This window comes from Phocoena phocoena, chromosome 7 (assembly GCF_963924675.1).
Source record: "Phocoena phocoena chromosome 7, mPhoPho1.1, whole genome shotgun sequence".
In the NCBI taxonomy this organism is placed as follows: domain Eukaryota; kingdom Metazoa; phylum Chordata; class Mammalia; order Artiodactyla; family Phocoenidae; genus Phocoena; species Phocoena phocoena.
Genome location: NC_089225.1, coordinates 55,017,067 through 55,041,742, shown reverse-complemented (window position 1 = coordinate 55,041,742; position 24,676 = coordinate 55,017,067). Strand labels below are relative to the sequence as shown.

General features: G+C 41.1%; 1 protein-coding gene across 6 annotated transcripts in view; it reads right to left on the bottom strand.

Annotated features, from left to right (window-relative positions):
• The window catches only part of ITGA6 (integrin subunit alpha 6), a 75,161-nt gene that overhangs the window by 8,396 nt on the left and 42,089 nt on the right, over nt 1–24,676 (bottom strand). For 2 of the 6 annotated variants that reach the window (XM_065881049.1, XM_065881054.1), the window contains 19 exons: nt 22,933–23,049; nt 21,622–21,832; nt 20,732–20,925; nt 20,499–20,587; nt 19,664–19,782; nt 14,313–14,411; nt 14,002–14,063; nt 9,521–9,681; nt 9,220–9,363; nt 7,698–7,813; nt 7,392–7,581; nt 7,221–7,304; nt 7,045–7,124; nt 6,816–6,893; nt 6,626–6,728; nt 5,058–5,231; nt 4,778–4,876; nt 4,567–4,677; nt 4,371–4,469 (listed from right to left, as the gene is read on the bottom strand). In XM_065881049.1, coding sequence (XP_065737121.1) covers nt 4,371–4,469; nt 4,567–4,677; nt 4,778–4,876; nt 5,058–5,231; nt 6,626–6,728; nt 6,816–6,893; nt 7,045–7,124; nt 7,221–7,304; nt 7,392–7,581; nt 7,698–7,813; nt 9,220–9,363; nt 9,521–9,681; nt 14,002–14,063; nt 14,313–14,411; nt 19,664–19,782; nt 20,499–20,587; nt 20,732–20,925; nt 21,622–21,832; nt 22,933–23,049 — 2,330 coding nt within the window. The remainder of the gene's footprint in view (nt 1–4,370; nt 4,470–4,566; nt 4,678–4,777; nt 4,877–5,057; nt 5,232–6,625; nt 6,729–6,815; nt 6,894–7,044; nt 7,125–7,220; nt 7,305–7,391; nt 7,582–7,697; nt 7,814–9,219; nt 9,364–9,520; nt 9,682–14,001; nt 14,064–14,312; nt 14,412–19,663; nt 19,783–20,498; nt 20,588–20,731; nt 20,926–21,621; nt 21,833–22,932; nt 23,050–24,676) is intronic. The other 4 variants (XM_065881052.1, XM_065881050.1, XM_065881051.1 and 1 more) reach the window with 2 other exon arrangements.

Genomic DNA, 24,676 nt, shown 5'->3' with positions numbered 1-24,676 from the left:
CTCACTTCTGTTGCTTCCCTTCCCCCAACAGGTGTCCTAGCTTTAAGCTAAAACAACCCTTTCTTGAGATTACTGGTTCAAGCAGAGGGGTACCCACGAAGTGGGGAAGAAAGAGTGGTGAGAGACTGGTGAAGAAATAATATAGTTGATGTGACTGCTAAGCCAGACGATTCTAAAATAAAAAGATTATTTCAATTAGCCTATGCTTTATCTCATTTAACTTTGCTTCCCTAGTATGTAGCACAGGGAAGCCACACAGTGTGTCCCTGGGGCAAGGTGATGACTTGGAAGGGCCATCCTCATGTTTAAGAATAAGCTCTGATGAAACCTTGAAGTGGAGAGTGGAAACTGGTCCATGGTAAGGGCAAGCAGCCTTATAAGTCACACTGCATACCAGAGCCTTTTAAATGGCTGATCATAGGGGGAAACCATGCCCATAAAAGGCTGCAATCCAACAGCATAAGGGCTGAACAAGGTAGTTTGTTTTGCGGGTTGGGGCTGGGGTGGTGTGTAGTTTTAAAAACTAAAACAACTCACTGTGCATCAAAGACTGAGGACTGATGCTAGGGGTTGGGCCACACATTTAAAGGCCAGATGTGCTCTGCAAACCCAGTGTGTGCAAGGCCACAGTGTGGTCCAGGAAGGCGAGAGAGGCCAGTCAGCAAGATTTTATTGTTTGTTTCCTTAAATTGTCAACTGTGTGTGTGTGTGCGTGTGTGTGTGTGTATGACAGTCATTCTCCAGCTGCGATTGAGAATGGGGGTTGTGTGGAGCTGGCCTTAGAATCGGGTGAGGGGAGACCAACTGTGAGCTGCGACTCCCAGAGCTCGGGAAGCCTTGTCTCATCTTGTCACAGCAACTGTTACTGATGGACAATGACAGGTTCAGGCCAGTAGAAATTACTCCAACTCCAAAAACAAAAAAAAAATTTTTTGGTTTCATTAAAATCTAGGCATTTCCATAGGGATGACCTGTGCATGTGAACCTCATCCATCATGTGCCCGTAAGGGGAAAAAGGGCTTAACTCTGCTGATGCATTAAATTCCATCACCAGTGAGCAGTGCTGAGACCACATTAGCTTGCCCCCAGCCAAACCGTTTCCCTACATCACTCTGTCATGTAATATCCTACGCTCTCATTGAACATCAGTATAAGAAACCCCCCAATGAAGGGATTTTCCTATCTTTTACAAAACTCTCTATTAAAGACACCATCCCCTTAGTGAGTGTTCTTCATATCAGAAATCCATCTTATAAAAGGATCCATATCTCAAGTTCTTCTCTGAATTTAGAACCAAAAAAAGAAAAGCTCCTCCCCCCGAAAAATGATGTGCCTACTTTCACCTATCACATTCTTTCTCATCTTTGGCAGCCAGGAAGCTTAGACACTCTCTTCCTACTTCCTTAGGAATGAAATGGGGGTATATAAGTACAACCCATAAGTAATCTCCTTCTTCCTTGGCTGACTTCAACAATTCTCTCCCAGTTCGCGATCTCCTAGACCGTGAAATTCTTCACAATTGACCCTATCTTGTTCAACTTTGCTTCTCTAGCATTTTTGCAGGGAAGGCACGCAGTGTGTCCATGGCTAACTGGATTGTTAGTTGGATCAATTTAATTGATACTAAGGTTTTAGTAACCATCTTAGCTGTTTCAGTTAGGTGACCAGCTCTCTCTGACTTTGTTGTAACAATATCTTGAAAGTGTTTTATTAAGAAATGAACACAAAACTCTTGAAATCAGTTGGGTTATAAGGAAACAAAGGCTTTTGTTTTCATCTTTTTAAAGCCAGGATTAGGGTAAAAGCAATGGGAAGATGTTTCAATATTAACACCAAAAGACAAGACTAAATTACTCAACCTCCTTTGCTGCTATCTCCAAAGAAAAATGATCTAGACACTGGAAAAGAGAGAGGAACCAAGATATAAATGAAATTGAAACCCTCAGTAAGCGAGGGAATAAAAAATGAAGGCATCCTGACACTTGAATTAAGTTTGAATCTTTAGGCCTCCCAAAACTGCACCTTAAAATCTAAAGAAACGTGTAGATATGATATCTGAGCTACTATTACATCTCAGAAATCAGTTAATAGAAGAGGTAACAGAAGACTAGAGATTACAAAAGAAGTCTCGGTTTTCAAAAGAAATGGGTTCTAGACATGAGACTAATAACCTGTTTTCAAATCTACCAATTATTAAACAAATCAAGTAGGATTACAGCAAAGATTCCAATTCCCGTTGGTAGGCGTGGGCTCTCAAAGCCCGAAGAACATGAAATACCCGAGAGAACCGCATCTGCGTTTGTGACCCAGCCATTAGACCGGACACGAGGGGACTTAGTTCCATTATCTTCGAGAAAACAAGAGCACCTGATGAGGGGCTCTGAGCCCGAGGTCTGGTCTTAACTTCACATGCTAGTCCTGTGACCCTGAGGGAGAGACAACCTTCCTTTTTGGACTCAAGTTTTCTCATCTAAACTTGAGATTTGGGGACTTAATGGGCAGCAAGTGTCACAGAGCCAAAGAACAGGAGCCCTGAGGTCAGACAGGTACAGATTTCAATCCAGGACCCCAAATGACATCCCCTCTCTGTGCCTGCTTCCTTTTTTGTAAAGTGGGTACAATGTCTACCTCGGCATTCTTCTGCAGTCTAAACGACAGCATATCGGTAAAGCAGCTAGTAGATGGCAGACATTTAATTGACATTTTATTAACGTTAGTCCCTTCCCCCTAAAGTGTTCTTTCTCTTGGCAGCTCTAAAAACTCAGTGATTCTCAGGGTTGCTGATTAAAAGTCACGGGAAGTTACAGCAACTGCCTTCGGTCAGAGAGGGAGTTAAAGGATTCTCAGGGAGGGTGTAGGTTAGTTGACAGTCCTTATGATGCCTTATTAATAAGAGGTAGAAAGGTGGGCTGGAGTAACCTGCAAAGTTAATGTAAGGCCAGGGTGAGGGTACGTCCTGGTGAGCCTGGGACAGTCCTGGCTTGCACCAGGTGCCCCAGCATCCTGCCCAGATAAACGTGTCCTGGTTTGGATGATAAATTTTAACAGCTAAGGGCCACTATATGCCAGAAACCAAGGTGATCAGGGAGACTCACTGGATTTTCAGCTGGTGAAAGGACTGAAGCCAGGACACTGTCATAAATACATCAGTAGATCAGCTTCAGGACAGTAATTCACGATCTTTCCTTCTCCATTCATTCTCCTTTGCAAAACATTCCCAGCTGTAACCTGCAGGCATTTACCCTGAGAGCTTGATACAAGCCCCTGTGGGTGCCAGACCCCCACAAGGAACCTCTGACTAGTGGTACACAAGCTCCTGCTCTTGTTCAATGGTTTTCTTAATTACCTGGAGGAAGACACAGTAGGCATGCTTCTTGGTTTTAAAAGAGATAAAGCTTGCAGGGATAGAAAGTTAACAAAGAGCAAATGACCAAGACTCAAAATTATGCTGTAAACCCAAACAACGGACCGAAAGTCAATCACATAAAATGCAAGGATACACTTAAAGGCATGCATTTAGATTTTTAAAATTTGCTCACGGGTGGGATATGGGAAACGCAGCTTGACAGCACATCCTGTTGAAAACACCTGGAAGTTTCAGCAGAACACGAACGTAAAAACGGTAGCCGCTAGAAATGCAAACAACCCTCAGCAACCATTTCAAAACCAAATTTTAGGCTCAACTAACAGACGCTTGGGTCTGAGACACCGGGAGGCAGGTTCGGGTGAGCTGAAGGAGGCACACCACACATCCGCTCAGCCCTGCCTGGGGCCGGCCCAGGAAGGGCAGAGACCCGGAACCAGTTCAGCTGCGCCAGGGCAGGACGGAAAACTGAAGAGCTGGGTGCCTAGCTCTGAAGAGACCTGTCCGAGGAGGCATGACAGTTTCCTTCAATTATTTCAAAGGATAACCAGAGACTGATTTTACAAGATTCAACTCTGGATTCCTATATAGAGATCGTTTCTAGTAACTGCTGCTGGCCACACATGCCACGAGCTACCCCATAATGCAGTGAGGCTACCGTCACTGGGGGCACGCCGACAACGGTGACAAGCATCAGGGGCGGTACAAGACGTGGGGTCTTTATAGACTTGGGAGGTGCACCCACTCTCTCCTTGAGCCAAGAGCTCTCAAATCTACCCCATGCACCACAGATCGAGATGACCCGGGAATCACTTCTTTCTGCAACGATTCTGCTGAAACACTGCTTGGGGTGGGCCGCGCCTTAAGACACCATCTGCTTTCTCCTTAAAGGGGGTGACAGTGCCGTGAGGGAAATGAGTTGCAGAGCAGCACATCCTCAGGCCACGGGCATGGGGTGGAGGAGGGAGATCTGCTCTGAGCTGAGTGAAGCCCGGGGACCCCTCACCTGAGTGCCCGCGTTGGGCAGCTTAATATTCTCGGTGGCAGCAGTTACATCAATGGAAGCCCGCACGAGGATGTCCAGGTAGTTCATCTTGGAGTACTCCTGTCGGGGACGAAGTTAGTGAAAGCATTAGTGAAGAGGGAAATGTCCTAGGAGGTGGCAGACAACATGAGGGGCACAGCCCGGCAGCGGAGCCCACCTCCAGAAACGTGCTGTTCCAGAGCCTCGAGCGCAGGACCACGGAGGCCTTGCTATCCAGCCCTCGGATTGGGCACTTGATATTCACACAGTTCACGTTCACGCTGCAGTTCTGGGGAGAAAAGGAAGAGCAGGGGTTACGGCACAGTGGTCTGGGGAAGGCCTTCCCGCCACCTCCTGTCAAACACTCACAGCTCTTGAAAAATACTTACGAGGGTCTGGTATTTTCTTTCGGCAAATAAAGAAAGTTTTCTACCATCGTCTGTCTGTCTTTCAGCAATTTCTCGTTTCTTTCTTGAGTTGTGAGCCTCCTGAAAAGAATTACATCCAAAAATAGTTCCACCTAAGGTAATTTTTTGGTACCACTGTACAAACCTCTTGAGCTCTCCCTCCCCAAACAGTGCCAAATTCACATGACTGACAATTAATCTTCACCCTTCTCCCATCACCAAAGGCGCAGAAATAATTTAAGTGTAAAATCCACCAGCCTACCTTTAGTTTCAGGAAGTTTATTTCATTTTGTGGCTGACAAGCTATCTTTTCCAATCCTTTGGATTCTACTTTCACCAAATAAAGCAACCATTTGCCATTGCTAACTTCTTTTGGCCACTGGATATTCAAGGTTGCTGTGCCGAGGTTTTTAAGAGGCTTGCCCAAGTTAATCACCTGTTAGAAAATAATACGTTATTATCTCAGTGTAATTCCCTCAACATAAAATTAAGTAAGCAGTTCCTATTGCCAAGAGAAAAAAAGCCAAAGTATCTGGCATAATACTACAATGAAAGCACAGTTTCCAAAACTGGAGTATGGATAGGGCATTCAAAATAGAGATTTGTGCTTAAAGATTCCTGTCAATAAAAATAGAAAGAAAAGAGAGATCAAAGAGAAATAATCGTTCATTCAATCCAGGAACAAGTTTTGTTGTAACAGAATCTGCAGTGTAGATATGCCAGGCTCTCAACAGACCCAGGAGAAAGTCACATGTGTGTTTGTGTATCGCTCTGTAACCACACTGCCTGGCAGATGACCAAGCCTGTGTGGTGGCAGTGCACCCACAACCTGCTTCTGGGAAGCCCCACCTGCTGCAAAAATGAAGCTGCCTCCATCCTTACTATGCAGGGGAGGCTTGGGATAACAACTGACAGACCCGGAGTAGGACCCTTCTGGCAGCCAGGAACCCACGAGTGCAAGCTGGGGGCAGGCAGGGAGCAACTCCCTGCAGCAGAAATCGAAAGAGTTTGCGTGGAGGACTGCTCCGGAACCCACAGACCTCTCCTTCAGCCACATCTGCCTAGGTGCCATGACCACCACCCACTACCTGTGCCATCCATGTCTGCAGAGCTAAGAGATGCTTTCAGAGGAGAATTCTGCCTCTTCACCTTGTTGCAGTCACCGGTGGGCCCATTCTTGCTACTTCAGACTTTCACACCTCAACAACGGTCACTGTGTTTTCAGGAGCATGACTGGAGACACACAGACCTCAACCTGCCTATGACTTAGGAGCCACCTCTGTACCATGAGAATATGTTCATTCAACGGGACCAAGAGCCACTGGGATTGCCTACTTTGAAATGGGTCAGAGCAACCACTAGTCTTCCTTACTGGCATATGCCAAACCCACATTCACCATCACAAAACTGGGCTCGGGAAAGGTCGTGAACATTAACCACAAGCAATAAGACAGAGGACCTTATAATAGAGAAAGAAAGAAATCATAACACATTCTAAAGCCAGATAGAAATTACTTTGAGATTTTTGTTTTATAGACAGACTCTGGAGGGGGGAAAAATCGATTCTTCCTTTCTCTCTACACCAAACTCCAACTCTCTAGGACCACACTGAACTGGATTCTGAACAGAATCTTATGTTGAATGACAGTTGTGGTTCTCCATTCTGGAAAATATGACTTTTACACTAAGCCAGTATGGTGTTTAAAAGCTGGCAAACTCACTTTATCATGTGTATTTATTATTATTTATTAAAATTACATATTCAAGACCATATACAGCACATGTTAGCTTTCAGTACATAGAACAGAAGGGCCAACTGTGGCCACTTACCCTGAACTCATACTCAATTAAACTTCCCACTTCCTCTTCAGATTGCATAGCTTGCTCACCAATGACTGTACCTCCAAAATACACCTGGGAAGGTTTAGCAACTCTGTTAAATTAAAAAACACCAGTTTTAGTGAGGATTGTAAATGGTTCTTTCAAACACTGATTTGTTGTGCTAAACACAAACACTTACCCGGAGACCGATAAAAGCAGTTCAATAACCACTCTTGCTGTAGCTGTAATTGAAGCCAAATTATCCTGATTGCTTGTTCTGAAAATGAAAAGGAAACAATAGGGTTTTATTTTAACAGTCAGTTTTCTCATTAAATTACACTTCTTTTATGCTTTAGATAAAGGCCAATTCATTGACTGGCTGTGTTTTCATGAAACAATTCTGAATGGAAGGTTGAAAGAACTCTTACGTTTCCAACTTCAGATTAATATCCAGATCTGTGGTGTCAAAGGTGATCTCAGTTGTACTTAAAATTAAATAAAAAGTAACCTAAAAAACAGAAATAGCTGTTAACACAGACTGAGCATATCGACACTGTAATGTTATTTGAAACATTAAAATACAGTATGTAAAGGCATCACCTACACTGGAATTTCTTTTAAAAGGATTCCCAAGCTCGCAGTCTGCTTGTGAGCCGTTCTGGTTTGCAACACAACTCAACTGTTTCTCCTGTAACAGAAGAACATACCAGATCACAACACATTCACCTGCCACACAATGTTTTTTCCGTCCAACATGGTCTCCAGAAATACTTACAGGGAAAGCCCTCAGTTCTCTATATGCAGAATAAGTCAAAGTGTCTGGAAAAGTGGCAACGAGTTTAGCCTCATGAGCGTCATCACCATCTTTGGTGGGATTCTTTGGGTTGGAAGGGCTGTTTGTCACTGTTATTTCTAAAGCAATGTCCTTCTGATCTTTTAGAACTAGTTCTGGTACACCTTTTTGACTATTGGAAAAAAAAAAGGAAAATGACAAAGTTCTCAACACATTTTCAATAACCCTTCACAAAAAGTCACTGCAAAGCCAGAGTCATTTTTGCTAGTGCTATGGAGCCATTCTTACATTGGTAAATAAGAAAATTTGTCTTGATTTCCTTCTCGGGTACAAAATTTATATTCTAGCTTAAGGTTGCTGTTACATACATTGTCGTCTCCACATCCCTCTTTTAAGAAGTGTACCTGTAGGAAAACAAAATCGTTGTAATTTACATCACTTAGGACTCTAAATAGGTGACTGTTTCCATACAGTTCATTTCCCTGTGTGACAATTACGTGACAATTACGACAGGAGAATCCAAGCTACAAACATACTTTGCATCAAACGCCCACTCTGTCCTTTAATGAAACTGTGTTTTCAGAACACTCTGGCCAGGGCACTGAGGTGCTGTAGGAGAGTAAAGAGTAAACCTGGCCCTGCTGCTCACTCAGTTGTATGGCTTTGGGCGAGTCACTTAACCTTTCAGAGTCTAAGTTTCATCACAGGTGACAAGGGATACCACCTCCCTACTATACAGGGTTACTGTAAGAATTACCAATAATAATGACAGTGCTACCTAACACATGATTACATATTTTAACTCATGTAATCCTCACAAGGGACCTATGAGGCATATACTATTCAGAGCCCCATTGCACAGATGGGGAAACAGAGTTCAAGGTCAGGAAAGCAAAGGGCAGAGTATCTTGCACTGTGCTAAGGGGTGCTCAGTAATCACACTGATAAATAATTAGGAAAACGGTCTCCTTGCTTGTCACGTTTAACGTGACTATGGAGCTGGCAATATACCCAAGAAACATTAATGTGACTATGACATTGAGAGTATATTGAAAAGTATACAAGGAACTATGCATGATGACAATAAACTACAATGTGCAGATTTAGGCATCAGCCCCCAAGCCTAACTCACTCGTGAAAACCTTCGTCAGTGAGCCATTAGAACCAGGTGCCTCAGAGTGGACGCTCCAGTATGAACTAGATTTTGACAACAAGTACAAAACGCCAGATCAAGATGTCACCACTCCCCAGCCTAATCTGGCATCTCAGCCATCCTAAACCCTAGCAAACAGACCGCACCTCATAGGTGGTGTACAGCAAGCCATCCGATATAAATTTTTCTTCCTAAGATTAAAGAGGCTACATTAGGCACTAAATGACTATCTCACTGTTAATACATTTTTGCCTTGCTGAATTTTGATACTCCTCGATTTTAACGTTCAGACTAACAACAGTTTCTACATTTTAATGCTCTCAGTGGTAAAATACAATGCATTTTTCTTCCTACGTACAGCTACAGGAGAAACTTGATGTGAGAATAATAAGTTCTGTCAATTATAGTCTCAATAAGTTGCAGTGGCCAAAAATTATTAAGAAAAATATTCTCTGGCTCCAAATTGTACCCTGTATGTTCACTGCTAATGTGGGAAACATTTTCTGCAACAAACCTTGCATATATTAAAAAGCTTATTTACTGCAAAGGAATGGCCTTTAGAGTAAATCAATCACTGGTTCTATTGCCTTCAGAGATGTCTGATTTAGCACAATAACATGGCAAACAATTGGCAAAATGAAAGTCAGAAAGACTTACATCTGTATGAACAGACTTGGGTTCGTTTGAATTCAGAATTGGAAGAACTTCTGGAAGCGAATTCACTCGCCTCCGAATGCTCGGCTCTCGGATCTCTACTGAAGCTGTTATGGGGATGGGACGCAGTTTATCTCTGATATTTTCCTGGAAAGTATGCAGAGATACAGTTAAGCATGCTATACTTGCTACTGGGGAACTCCAAAACAATGCTTTCCTTTGTACTGGAAAATGGGTTGCTGGTATAAATGTCAGAAATCTCCACGTCACCCTTTAAAAGAACTGATCTGTCTGCAGCCCTCACCTGGAGCCACAGGGTTTCCTCCATGCACACCTTCTGCTTCTGCCGGCTCAGAGTGAGCACCTGCGTATACTTGGGCTCAGAACCTTGGTTTCGAAACTGAACTCTTGATGACAGCCCAGATTTTCTTCTTTCCTTCTCAGCCTCCAGTGTGCCCGCAATGGCTAGGTGAAATCAACAAAATCATGGCAACTCAGAAGTGCATTCATACACAAGGCAGCTGTAAGTATGGTGAGTCCCTTTTTGATATATTTTAATCCCTCCTAGAACACTTGCTCCCACTGCCATCGTTTTCCTTCATATTTCCTGGTAATGTACATTCTGACTGAATTATGATGTTTCAAATCAAGCTGTTCTCTCCTACCCATCGCTGTGAACAACGTTTTAAAGCTACACTTCCATTGGGCCACCTGGGGGAGCTCGAGAGTAAGTCAAAACCTCAGAGCAGCATCTAAGAATCAGTTTCTGACTGTGTTTCTAGAACTCAGAGTACCTCAGACAACAGGAGGGCAGCCAACACTCCCTAAGTGCCTAAACTGACTCCCCCTTCAACAGTCCGATGCTTAAATTCAAAAATGTTCTCTAGATCAGCAGCAGGGACTTCTCCTGAGTTGTGTCGGGAATGCAGAACCTTGGGCCCCAGCCAGACCTACTTAACCCAAATCTGCATTTTAACGAGATCAGGTGGTTCTTATACACATGAAAGTTTAAGAAGCTTTGATAAAGGATAGTTGTCTAAAAGAGGAACAATATATATATTAGAGATGGAGATGTCTTTTGACAATAGGATGAGACTTTTCACTTAAAAAAGAAAAAGAATTAAAAGGTAAAATATACTTCCTTTCAGGAGCTAGAGGGCCCGTTTGTTAGCTAATAAAACTCCGACAACCAAAGCTTCCACTTCCAAAGCCCCAGAAGGCACATCCTGCTTGCGATTACCTACAACACTAACAGAGCTTGGAGACAAGCTAGGGTTTGGATGATCAAAATCTCACTTCTTGACTTCAGAATGCATTCTTTGCCAGTTCGCTATATGTAACTGCTAACTCTAACTATGTTTCTTTATGGACCAATACTTAAATGACTTACATTTATTAATCACTCACTAGCCATCAGAAGAGGAAGTGAACCAGTGTGTACAGGGTCAGGGCAGGTAGCTTCAAGGAAAAAAATCTGCTCCAGAAAATGAATAACCCATGTTCTAATATTCACATTAGAGTTTGGAAGAGACCTTTTTAAGAGCATCTATTTTAATTCCCTCTTCTTACACATGAAGAACTGGAGGCCCACAGAGCTAGGTGGCTGGCCCAGGGACCTACAGTGAGGGATGGAGGCAACTCCTAAAGTCTCTGTCATAAACACAAAAGACGACTGCCTTACAAAGCCTCTTAGACATGCAGGTTCCCACTTCCCCTAGGCCTCTGCGCAAGTCACTCTCCCCTTCTGCCGGCTGGACCACCCCCTATTTTTTGACTCTCCGTCACTGGCTGACTAACCCTACTCCTCCTTCAGATCTCAGCGTGGACATCGCTTCCTCTAGGAAGCCTCTCCTCACCCCCGATGGGGGTCCGACAGTATTCCTCCCATAACCACATTTAGCCGGCTGAGCTGTGACTGCCTGACCACCTTCCCAGGCAAAGCCGTGCCAGGGACCACACCTCGGTCGGTTCACCACTGTACTCGCCGGCAACAGCAGAACACCTGACATAAATATAATCGGTAGAATAGATGAACAGAAGCATACAGGCCAACATACAGCCAATGCACATTTGCGCACACACAATGTGACGTTATCCTTATGCTGAAACAATAGCTGTTCCAACATGGAAGGCCAAAATTTAGAAATGACAGTTTCAATAGTAATTTCTGTGTCCATCTAAAGAATTCTTAAATGTCACGGCTGCCAAATGGAATGTGCCTCCATTTTAGGCCCTCTGTGAACCTTGACATCATCCATTTATCAGTGACCTGCTAACTTCACAATGAACCAGACGAAGGCTCACATGCTGAGTGCCCCTCACAGCAAAAGCAGGGGAGGGTGTGGGTGCATTAAAACCGTTTATCTACCAAACCCACTCTAACCTTTTCTGACCCTCCAGACAGTTCACATCATCTTAAAATCCTTGCCGGCCACCTTTGCTGACCTTTTGAGGGGCAAGCCAAGTAGAATAGTCATTAAGGCTCAATTATAAATATCTGTACGTATGGAACACCACATCTGAGGACTGCCGAGTTAAAACAGCCTAGTCAAACAATAAGCTCACACTCTCTGACACTGGGAACGCAGATTTTAGAGGTATTAACTTCTGCAGCTTTGTGCAAGTTCTGCTGTATTTGATTCAGAATTTCCCAAGACCGTGGAAGCAAAGGCAATGAAAACAGGTTTTCTCTCAATGTCTTCAGAAAAAAAAGTTCTATCTATAGTAGGCCATCCATAAACACTTGGTTAATGGAGTAGTTACAGAATATAAAATTAATTTACATGGCATCAAGTGCAGCATTAAAGCTAGAAGGAAGTTTGTAATTTATTTTGTATAAATGATTGATCTGGGGGAAGACACGGAGTGTTCTGGTGAGATTTCACATCTACAGGCAAACAGAGTGGTTTGAGAACATGACCAATAGAATAAAAAACGTGTCTCCGTTTCCTCCCCTTGCCCAGTCAAAGAATCACAGTTTCTCCTGGTCTCTCTAGGCTACTTCCAAACACAATGGTACAAGGCCCGTCACCCAAGCCAGCAAGTGTAAGGCACTGTATTTGGGTAAAAACAACACAAACTACACTGAGAGGATGACAGATTATGAGAAATCATAAAATATGTCGTCACTGAAAGCCACACAAAAAACCGATTTTCTGTACTCAATAAAATAGCGGCTACATCAAAAGTAAAGTGAGGGCTTCCCTGGTGGCGCAGCGGTTGAGAGTCCGCCTGCCGATGCAGGGGACACAGGTTTGTGTCCCGGTCCGGGAGGATCCCGCATGCCGCAGAGCGGCTGGGCCCGTGAGCCGTGGCCGCTGGTTCTGCGCGTCCGGGGCCTGTGCTCCGCGGCGGGAGGGGCCGCAACAGTGAGGGGCCCGCGTACCGCAAAAAAAAAAAAAGTAAAGTGAAAGGCCACAGCTCCTCTGGTGTAGAAAGTCCTAATACACGCATACCGTGCACACTCCATGTCAGGTCCACAGATCCTGTGGGGAGACCGTACAGCAGGAGGTGGCCCAAAAGAAGGGGCCTAAAAAGGTCAAACAGATGAAGAAACCACCTGAGGACAGTTTAAAATCTGGTAAGATGAAGGCCAAGTGGGCCTATGACAGCATGGATTGGGTGAAGGCCGACTTAGCTGTCAAATTCTGGGGTGTTATAAGGGGACATTTTTTAATAAAGAAAAGAAAGTAATACTTTAGGTAACACGGACAAACCCTAAGAGAACTCACTCCATCTCAAGGTAGAGTAAAAACTGAAAGCCATGAGAATAGACCACCCTGTCCTTCCAGAAAGCTTCTCCTGGGGGCACTGCCGCACTAAAATACCAAGCTGCCGGGACCACGGCTGACCCAGGAAGGAAATCACCCTCACTCCATACTTCCTCTTTGGGGAAAAGATTTTCTTTAAACTCCTAGGCCCCCAACTTCACTCTGGCTTACTCCTGAAGAGGTACAGCTGCTACTAAAACATACCAAACAAGGCCTAGGTGATCATCACTACTGTGAGAGTATCGTTAAAAATCTGTCAAACTTTGTGGCAAAACTCCTATTCGGGTTATAAAGAAAGGAAGCGGACTAGACCTTAAAAATGACAACCTGCTTTCCCCACCTTATCTCATTTGCTCTCCACCACAATCCTATGTAGTAATTCCTATCAGAAGCTTTTTTTTTTTTTTTTTTAAACTGATAGGAAAATAAAAACTCAAACGTTAAGGGACTTGCTCTGTGTTGAAGGGTCAGTCAGCATCGGTGCTGGAACCAGGAGCAGGGCCCAAGTCTCTGAGTTCTCAAGGCCGGCCTTCACGTTCCCCCAGGGCCCACCCTTGGGGACACAGCTTGGGTGATGTGGGCCACAGAGGCCTCTGGGAGGGGACTGGGCAGCAGAGAGACTATAAACTGGCGGTTATTAGAGCAGGACGCGGGCTCCTGCGGTCACTCTTCTACAGCTACCACCCGCCACCTCACAAGTACAAAACCAATTTTCCACACTGCTTTTCAAAGACAGAAACGGAGGAAACGGTTGTGGAAGCAAATGAGTACTTTTCCAAGACATGCATTCCGTCCTACATCATCTGCTCTGGAAACTTCAAATGGGGTCCAAATGCAGTTTCCCCCTTGGGCTTCACCCTCCTGATTAAAGAGGAGACAACAGATAGACTTAGTTCTTTAAACCAGAATTTATGGACCCATTCTGGCCATTATAGTTTTTTATTCTTCTATTATTTATGTAACTTTCAACCTGGCAGACAGAAAAGATATAATTTTAAAAGTACCAGGTACTTACTTATTGAAGGGTTGTAACCAGTGGGTTTGGCAGTATATTCAAAACAGGCCTTGACCTTCAGGCTGTATAAAATCAAACACATATTTCTTAAGAGATGCATTATTGCCCTAGAAAAAAATCCCAACACATTCCCCAGCCCTGAAATCCCCCCAGTGACGACTGATGAGTAAAATGTTGTATATTCACTTGACAGATTCCTCTTCCCTTTGCCCATTTCTCTTAATCTTCCCTGTGGCTCCTCAGGGTAACAGGGCCATCATCAAGCAGAGACGTGACACTGGGGGAAGAGTGGACACAGCGCAAACGCTCACCATATCCCGCTAGGCGCCCCGCAGGGCATTTTCTGATGGAGATCAATTCTGTTAGGTGTAACTGTGATGGTTTGCTGAATATTAATCACAGGCCGGGATCTGAAGACAAAGGAGTGAAAAAACAAGCTCAGCCCTTTGCTACTTGGAGGTAAGATGAACTCACATACTAGATAGGCATCCTCAGATGTGGCACCTTAAAAACCACAGGGAAAAAAATGTTCCCCAATGTGATTTCTGCTCCCACACTGCTAAAGAAAACAACTGTTAACAGAGATAATTTAAAACCTGTTTACACGATATTTATAAAAGTACTTAAATATGATTTATTTAAAATTATAGATTGTTTTAATGATTTTAATATTAGAGTTTTTTTAAACTGAAAGAATAATATGGGCAACATGTAAAAGTTCCAGAGTTTTCAGGCCAATACGTCTCGTCCCCACCTAAACCCCTAAGGAGACTTGCATGCCCTTCCAGACGTTATCAGTCAAAAATATTATCTAAAATTAAATATAATAACATGCATCTATTTTTTAAGTGGGAGCTTTTCATGCTTATCGCTCTGCATGTTACTTTTTCTCATGCACTAACATTTCAGAGGTCTTCTCATATCTATACACACAAACCTAGTTGTTCTTCACAGCTGGTGGTGTTGCATTTATTTAACCAGTCCTTAATCAGTAGACATTGATAATTTTTTTAAGGCTTTCTGCTCTGACAGACATCCTTGCATATACATCCATGCACATGTATGCGTCCTAAATACATACATCTATTTATCTGTAGGATTAAACTCCTAGGCAGAATTTCTGAGTCAAAGAACACATGCATTTTTAATTCTGAGTAATCTTGCCAAAAAAAGATTACACCAACATACACCTAACACCTGGGGTGCTCGCTGTCAGGATTTCTACACGCATGTGAATTTTAGTAATCCAGGCAAATCCTGAACTTACGGGTCCCCATCTTACAGATATGTGCCCTTCCTATCCTCCCTCAGAATGTCCCACCCCCAACCTTAAGCCTTTGTCCACCTGCTGCCAGTATTGACTACAGCTTTTCTACCCGCACAATATCTCTACAAGCAAAACCTTGAATCCTTTATCCTTTCCCCTCTCTGCTCTGCCTAACCCAACCTCACAAGCACACAAGAAGCTGAGTCCCACAACTTTAGCCCTTCTCACCATGTAAAAACATCATCTTTCTCCCTTACGTATTCTTCCCTACTTCCCACAGCCAAGGGGTCACCAAGGGCCTACGGCTTAACCCCTGCCCCAGAGGCAGGGAAGTACAAGTGTGTGGTGGCTGGGGAGACCGCACCTCTCTGCTCCTTCGCTCTCCAGCATGGACTCAGAGCAGGTTCTATTGCTCCACTACCACAGGGATTCAGTCACCCTGACTTTAGTGGGTTTGTGGTAAACCCAGCCATTCTGGAGAACAGTGTTTCAACAAGAAAATGTATCCAAATTCCAAACAGCTACTTTGAACTTCTGGAATCCATCTATCAGTAGGCCAGAGAGGTTTTGAGTACCTTCCTGGGGAAGCCAGGAGCCAATTAAAGGGCAAATGCTGCCTACATTTTGTTTCTTCATTTCCCTTTATCTTAACTGTCTACCTTTCTATTGTTATTTTACATTTAGACAGCTACTGATTTCTAAGATCCTAACTACAAGCATACTTCGGAGATACTACACGTTTGGTTCCAGACCACGGCAACAAAGCAAAAGGATTGCAGTAAAGGAGTCACTTGAATTTTTTGGTTTCCTAGTGCATATAAAAGTTATGTTTACACTATACTGTAGTCTATCAAGTTGCAATGGCATGATGTCTTAAAAAAACAATGTACATGCCTTAATTAAAAAATACTTTATTAGCAGAGCAGCTCCCTCGCTGCGATCTATTCAAAGTCAGCCCTCGACACAAGGGTTTGTAGAAAAAGAAAGAAGAGAAAAAAAAAAGAAAAAAAGAAAACCTTTATTGCTAAAAAAAAAAAATGCTAACCAGCATCTGGGTCTTCAGGAAGTCGTAGCCATAATATCAAAGCAACCATAATGAAAATAATAATAATGAAAAAGTTTAAAATGTTGCAAGAACTACCAAAATGTGACACAGAGACATGAAGTGAACAAATGATATTAGAAAAATGGCACCTCACCACAAACCTTCAATTTGTTAAAAAAAAAAACAAAAACCAAGAACACAGTATCTGTGAAGCGCAATAAAGCAAAGGACGATAAAACGAAGTACGCCTGTAGATATGTTCTTACAGTTTTGAGAGCATATTACGATAAAACGAAGTACGCCTGTAGATATGTTCTTACAGTTTTGAGAGCATATTACGATAAAACGAAGTACGCCTGTAGATATGTTCTTACAGTTTTGAGAGCATATTACGATAAAACGAAGTACGCCTGTAGATATGTTCTTACAGTTTTGAGAGCATATTTAAAAGGCAAAATTTCACAAATATTTTAAAGCCAGTTGCTACAGATGCTAGAGTGCTTTACATACAATAGTATTAAGGCTTTAGTGCAGCATAAATTTCAAAAGGAAATATTTTAACACATACTTCTGCCTAAATCCTATTTTTATTTCTATTTTTAAATACACAACATACACACACAATTTTGAGTGCACATTATATATGAATCATAAAAAATGTCTTAACACATAAAGCAAATCTTATGGCTCAGCTGTCTCATGTTTAATTAGCATTTATTTATTAAGTACCCTGAAGTACTAGTATAATTTAATGGGGAGAAATGCCCAGGGACTGAAGTTAGGAAGATTTAGGTACCACGCCCTGTTCTCACAGGATCCAGCCTTAAAAGTTCAAGCAAGTCCTGGGCCTCCATTTTCCTTGTTTGTAAAATAAGGGAGTTATCTTATTTCTTATTATCTTATTATCAAAGGCTTTTGAAATTTACTTTCATACTATCTATGAGGAATGAAGGAACACATTTACAGGGTTCATAGTCAACCTACTTATGAGGACGGGCAAGTAAGGATATTAAAATATCAATTACATACAGAGGCAAATATTTAATTGGCTAAAGTCAGGTTATCTGCTGGGAAAGACGTCGTAACCAAATTTTGTTACAGAAATTCAAGTCTTCTTGACACCTGAGGTCTATACCTCAAACTAGAACTAGAAGTTCAAATTGCTTTCTGATGGAAACTTGCTAAAATACTTGAATGTTATGCTATACTCTTCCACCTTTTAAAAATGTTGACTATTTTAAGGTTAACACCTAACACTTATATGTACAGAGAGAGACAGGCATATAAAGGTAGTAACACACATTCATTCCGTTAACTAAATTTTTTTTTTTTTTTTTTTACTTCTTCCTTTGGCCTAATATCCCAGATACATTTTTCTCCACTTATTTTCACATCTCCTACTTTTGTCATCTGTAATGGCTCTTGTGGTTCTTAGTTTTCATATAAAATGGCTTTCATAGATCTTGCCATTTAACTAGAAAACTATTTTTCTATAGTATTCTATACTACATTATATAAACGTACAGTATATTCTAGTTTTTTTAAATAGCGTTCTCTTCAGAAGTGTCCTGGTGTTGTTTTCTTACCCCCAGGGGTCTTGCTTAGGATTCTATTTAGACAGAGGCCACATCTACACTTGCATCCTTCTGGAAGAACAAAGGGCAATGATGGCACCAAGTGTACATATGGCACAGATTTTTTTTCTTTTAGGGTTTCATTGTACATCACTGCCTATTTCTTTAAAGACATTCTTTAGATAAAAATGACTATAAAGCCAAATAGTTTAAAAAAACAAACCCAAATGGCTCACTCTCACCAATGAGCAAAGAAATGTAAATTCAATCAAAAGATGAGATCACATATCACACTGGCAAAAATTAAATAGATTCATCCTGTTCAATGTTGGTAAGGGTGTGAGAAAATGGGCCCTCTAGTAGGTTGTTATTGTGAGCATAAATTGCTACCACTTTTCTGTGGGTATATGTATTAACACAAAAATGTGCTAACCTTATCTCAGCAATTCTATTTCTAGGAATTTTTCTTTAAAAAAAATCCATTACACAGAGATACATACAATATACTATATAGCATACTGTTTATAATAGCTAAAAGTCAAAGACTGTCTAAAAATTCCATCAACTGAGGATTCATTAAATGCATATTATGGAATAACATTAAGTTGTTAGAAAGAGTAAGATTGATGTATCTGCATTAACAAGGAGAGATAACTGAAGAGATTAATTTTTAAAAACCAGAAATAGAGAACAGCAGTTATAGTATGGCCTTTTGATGATACCCTAGAACTGGAGAGAGACTCAAAACTATTAAAAGCTGTTTCGTGGAAGAAGAGAATATTGGGGAACTTGCACTTAATTGAAATTCTGTATTAACCTTTTTTTTTTTTTAAGAATGTGCTACTTTTTAAATAATAAAAAATTTCTTTAACAATTTTTCCTGGTGATTTCCAGCAGTGATGGAATTGCTGGGATAAGGGGACTCAGACATAGCTGATGGGCACACTGTTGCAGCCTTTCTGGAGGTCATTTCACTTGTGAACCTGAATCACAAGTCCTAAAACACACATGGCCCTTCAACTTAGCAACTCACTTTTAGGAATTTATCATAAGGAAATAATCCAGGACACAAAGAAAATTAAGGATGTTGACCACAGCTTTGTGTATCATAATAGGAGCAAACAACCAAACCTGGAAAGCAACATAAATGTGTCCAATGACAGTATGGCAGTGGTTAAGTAAACTATGATCCGGCCATGGGATATCTCAGACAACCATTAACTTCATTTCAGAAAAGTACTCAATGACAGGGCGATAGCCCACTATGCATTATAAACTCACTCATGGAAAAAGGCCACTATACGTTACAAACCAACAAAAGCAGGTTACAAAACAATATGTACACTATGATCTCAATTTTGTTAAACATATGTGTTTATTCACAGAAAATTAAAAACTAGAAGGATATAAACCAAAATTTTGGAGTTTCATAATGGACGGTGAAATATAGGACATTTATTTCCTTCTTTATATTCTTTATACTGTCAAATTTTCTGTTTCAGTTTTTATGAAAATAAAGGTTTTTGAAATATATCCAAAAGTAAAAATTTTCCAATTCTGACCTTTTTTAAAAAATTAGTTCAAAATTACAGCAAGACTTTACAAAACAGGTTTTTTATTACATCATTACACTACTCTGAAGAGAAAAAGAATATTCAAAATTCATACAAGCCTTTGCCTTTGAAGTATAGTCGTTAACAAATTTCAATTCAAAAGGTAAAAAAAATTCTAGTGTAAGCGGATTACCAAACATACTTTAAGTCAGAGATTACACACCTGAAAATAGTTACTGAATCTGAGAGGGAACCAACAGCAACATCGGGGTAGGAATTTCTATCAAGGTCCATGTTTCCGGCAATTGAATATCCAAAAAAAGGTGATTTACCCTCGAGAATCTGAAAGGAACAGGGCATCAGAATGGACACTGGGCCACCAAAATGAGCCTCTTATCCGTGCGTTGAAAAAGGCACATAAGTCTCTTTTGAACTGAAGATTAAGGGGTTACTTATAAATTACATTAAATCAAAACTAAATCATAAATAAGTATACATATGACCCAACACTTCATACATTTTATTTCATAAAAGTTATCTGATTTATGTTGTACCTCAAAAGACAAAAGAGACAATTTTTGATGAGCTTGTGTACTGTACTAAGTCGATCAGTGTATTTCAAACCAAACCTCTCTGCCTGCCCTCCACAAATGTCTTGTTTTCTCAAAAGCAATTTTTAGTTTTTAGTATCTGAATTCTATGCAATTACAATCATCTCTTATGTTCGTCCAGTTTCATCTCTATTTAGTATGCTACTAAAAGGAGTATATCACATTTCCATCTATTTATGCTGTCAGGGTAGAACAGTCTTTTCCTTTGGCTTACTTTGATTCCTAATTCACCAAAGAAATTTTACAATTTAAAACAACCAGGTCATTGCATTTATATCTATTTACAAGCTATCTTCTAATAATACATTTTTTACAAAAATAAAATTCATACTATTGTAGACTTGTAAATAAAACATGATTAGTGTGAAAATTCACATAAACCTAAACATTCCATTAGAAAGCAAACTGTTGAGACCTTTGTTGTAGAAATCCAGGTTATCTGGTTACCTGTGTTGGTTTGGTATTTATTCCGTTCGCAGATCCGTGATAGATAAAAACCTTCCCCTTACCATCGTAGGGTGCTCCAACTGCAATATCTGTTGACAACGCCACATTTTAACAAACATTAAATTTTAAAAGCATTCCAATACAATGTTTTAAAATAAGATGCCATGAGCACTCACTATTTTAGACAATCAAATAATCTATAAATCATGACCAATTCATAATCTATTGTCTACCTGGGTAGCCATCTTGATTAATATCACCGATATTTTTGACCGCAATGCCAAACATAGAATCTTTGGTTCCATTAAGACGAATTGGCTTGACATTATTCCATCTGCCTTGCTGGTTAATGTAGACATATGCTGCACCTCCAACTTCTCCACTTCTATCAAAATACTGTGGGGCTCCAATAACTATATCTTGCCACCTGAAAACATAATGAGGGGAAGAACTGTGAACCACTGGCTAAAATACCAGCGAGCTTAGGGAGAATCCCACATGCCCAGGTATTAAGGACACAAAGAGATATGATAAAAGGACCTCAAATCTGGAATTTATATATCATCAATTAAAGTATTCTTTAAAAACCAAGGTAGCCTCTAATAAACACCCAAAGAAAAATATCAAGGGTAAGAACTTGAAGCCAGTTCCCAAGTTACATCTATAGTGCGCAGACTCCCAGTAAAGATTCCACTCCCCTCCACCTTCATCTCTCTACGAGACCCAAACTGGCACCACCAGCCACAGAGACCTTTGTATTGACTTTGTCACCAATCCCTACTTTCAACAGGACATTCTGGATGCTCCAAGAGCCCCTCAAGAAACCAGAGAACAGAACCTCGTAGGTTTTTTTTTTTTTTTTTTTTTGAGTTAAAGTTTAATTCTCACGGACCCATGATCCCAGCACATAGTAAAACTGAAAACGTAATCCTACCCGCTGGGGAGGGTAATGGATGCCTACTGCCAAAATGTAAGTGAGGAAGAGTGATGGAATGGTAAAAACCTGGCGGCAGAAATATTTTTTCCATCAACTAACCTGAAAGGATATTTCTTCTCAAGACCTACAGAAGCCAGAGCAGCAATGAATTCTTTGCACATATAAAATAACCTAAGAGGTTCTTACCCATCTTTGTTAAGGTCCACCACTGCCACGTCATAGCCAAATGAAGAAGCCAGCCCTTCCCCGTCAAATATGTGCTCAGGTAGAAGGTGCGCAGACTTCAGGTCTCTTTTAAGCAAAACCACAGCTCCACTGTGATTGGCTCTAGGAGCACCAGATACAAAAGTGATCTCATCTTTGGAAACAATACCCTTCCCTGAGTCCAAAGAAAACCCTAGAAAAACAAAACAGTACATATCAACTCTGTTTTTTAGGAGGTATATAACACTGGTTACTCCCACCACTCTCCTCTGACCCTCCCCACCAGCTGTCACATCTACGATAAGAAAGAGTCACAGAGCCAAGAGATGTGACACAAGTACAAAGTAGTAGGCTACTGCATTGCTTTCTATGGGAATGTATTAAGACTTTTAAAGAAAAGCACCTATACTATTTGGCATCTGTGTAACTTGAATCATGAAGCATTCATGCATCTTAAGAATCAGTTTGAACCCCATTTTAATACTGAAACTGCTGTAAAAGGAGATCAAGCTGGATACTAAATTATCATGGGAAAGTTACATACTATATACTGAGATACAACCTGACATAGTGTAATTGAGTGCATGTTATAGGGTTTTGCTATAATGTAGTAGTTAGTAACTTCTGTACTCAATCTCCTTGGTCGTCAGGCAAGAATAAGAATGCTAACAACATTAATATACCACAGACAGCGTTTCACTATTTGGGGTCAACTCAGTTCTCAGACACAAACATGCAAACAAAACCATGATTGATGAGCTAGTGTTTGAGAACCTGGTATAAACAATAGAGGTGAGCAAGTTGCCATCTGTGTCAATTACATACTTGTTCAGAGGGCAGAAAAACGGTAGAACACCTCAGCATAAAGCGTCAGGTAGGATGTCAGATTACCAATATTGAAGTTAAATGGCAAGCAAACACAAACGCCCATATCAAAATCATTCAAATTAAGCCAATCTTCCTATGTAAAGGCGAGGCAGATGCAGAATGCTATAAGCTCACCCTTTTTATTGGGTTTTATTTACAAATAGCTTCACCACTACTGTTGCAGTTCTCAAATTGTGAAGTGAGTCAAAAACTAGGATGAGCTACAAGTTTAGAAGAGGGCGATACAATTGAATCCAGCTCTGGAAGCCATCTGTCTGCAGCGCCTCAACCACGGCATGCTTTTTATGTGTGCTTCACTTGAAATGAAATAGAAAATAAAAAGATTTATGCTCTGTATGGATCAAAAAAAAATTATTAAATGACCATGACCAAGACAATTTATTTGTCATCTCAGAGGTCACAAACCTAGGTAGCTATTCATCATCACATCAGGGGATGTGTCGGGCTGCTCCCTGGGAGGCTGTGTTTTATAAACAAACTGATCGGGATCTGTATAGGAAATGCTGGTCAAAAACAGCAGGCCTGTACACATGCACGGGACGGAAGAGATTGAAGAAAAAGCAATTATACTCGGTAAGAGGCACGCCAGCTACCGCCGTGCTCGCTGGATGATGAGGCCACCACTGCATCTGGCAAGCCACCCTCTTTGCCAGCTTCCAAACCTCATGCAGATCATTTTATTCCTAAAACCTACTGATTTTTTTGAAATGACAGATGCACAGACAGCATGGACAACCAAAATGTAACAGTACAAACTTGACACTTTTTCCCCCCAGGCAACCACCTTTGAGGAAATTCATTCCAAAAGTGGCAAATGCGTTCAATAAAAAATGTTTAATATTTTCAAATGTTCCAACAGAAACTAAGTTTATAAAATCCATGGGCATCTATCTTACAGACCAAAGTGTTGGTTTCTTGACCAAAGCCATTAACTTGAAATACCATAAACTAATTCCTAAATAAACCATTTGAAGAGAGGTTGTCTGTTAAAATTTATTCAAATAAAATACTGGTTTGTTGATAATATTTACCTTGGAAAGGAGTTTACCCTGAAAAAGTCTATTTAATAATTGAGACTCCAAACCACTCGGCCTTGTGTTCCCTTCCTGTCCTGCAAAGCCACTAACAACATTCACACTCCCAGCTGCTTCCCACCCTGCCCCAGTCATTTTCATTAAGAATTTCTTCCCTTGGCTAGGGGATTATTAATTGTGTGACCTTAAACTAGGAAATTAATGTCCCTAAGGCACAAGTTTTTTTTTCCCCATCAGCAACAGAGGGACAATGATACTTATTTTATATTGTTGGGAAGATCAAATAAGACCTATAAAGTAGTAAGTATAGTGTGTGATTTATAGCACATGGTAGGTGCTTAACAAGTGGTAAGTATAACTTTTCTCCCTTCTATGCCTTCACACCAAGTTTTTAATTTGGGGGTGGGGAAGTTTCTGAAGAGTTTTTTTTTTTTAAATTAACAGTATTGTTCATACATATCTATATAATTACAAAAATTTTTGAAGAATACATTTACTAATACCTTGTTTAGAATTATTTTTAGATCTACACCTAATTTTTCTCTTTCACCTTCCATTGTTCTAGTAATATCTCTAGCGTATGGGTACGTCTCTATTTTTGAAAAAGAATAGGTTACTATTTAGGTTTAGGAGATTTTTTACATTTTTTCCAAGAATTGCACAGTAATTATTCTTTATGTCAACTCATACCAAGAATTAAAGCTTTTAAAAGCCTTTGTGTAATTACCATAATGCACATGAATAATTTAGGACACCCATTAGTAATGCAAACAAGCCTTAGGAGTTAAGGAATTGGCACTTAGACACAATCCGGGTGTCCTCAAGAGCTGCCTTAGCACTCCTGCTTAGGCTCAGCTGTAAAGCCCCCGTGCCACCCGCCAGGGGCTTTGTGACAAGAGGGCCCCAATCCAGGAGCAAGGCCAACCCGTGGAGAACAGCAATCACAGAGGACGGACCTGGAGGTCTTGACCTGCCACTTAAGAGTAACTTCATAAATGCAGCTCTTAAAGAGTCTCTCTCCAAAAAGAGGCACTGAAGGGAGAGGGAAGGCATTTCAGCCTCCTGCTAACATCCATGCATGAACAGCCTGCCTCAGGTTACAGAGGCCGACACTA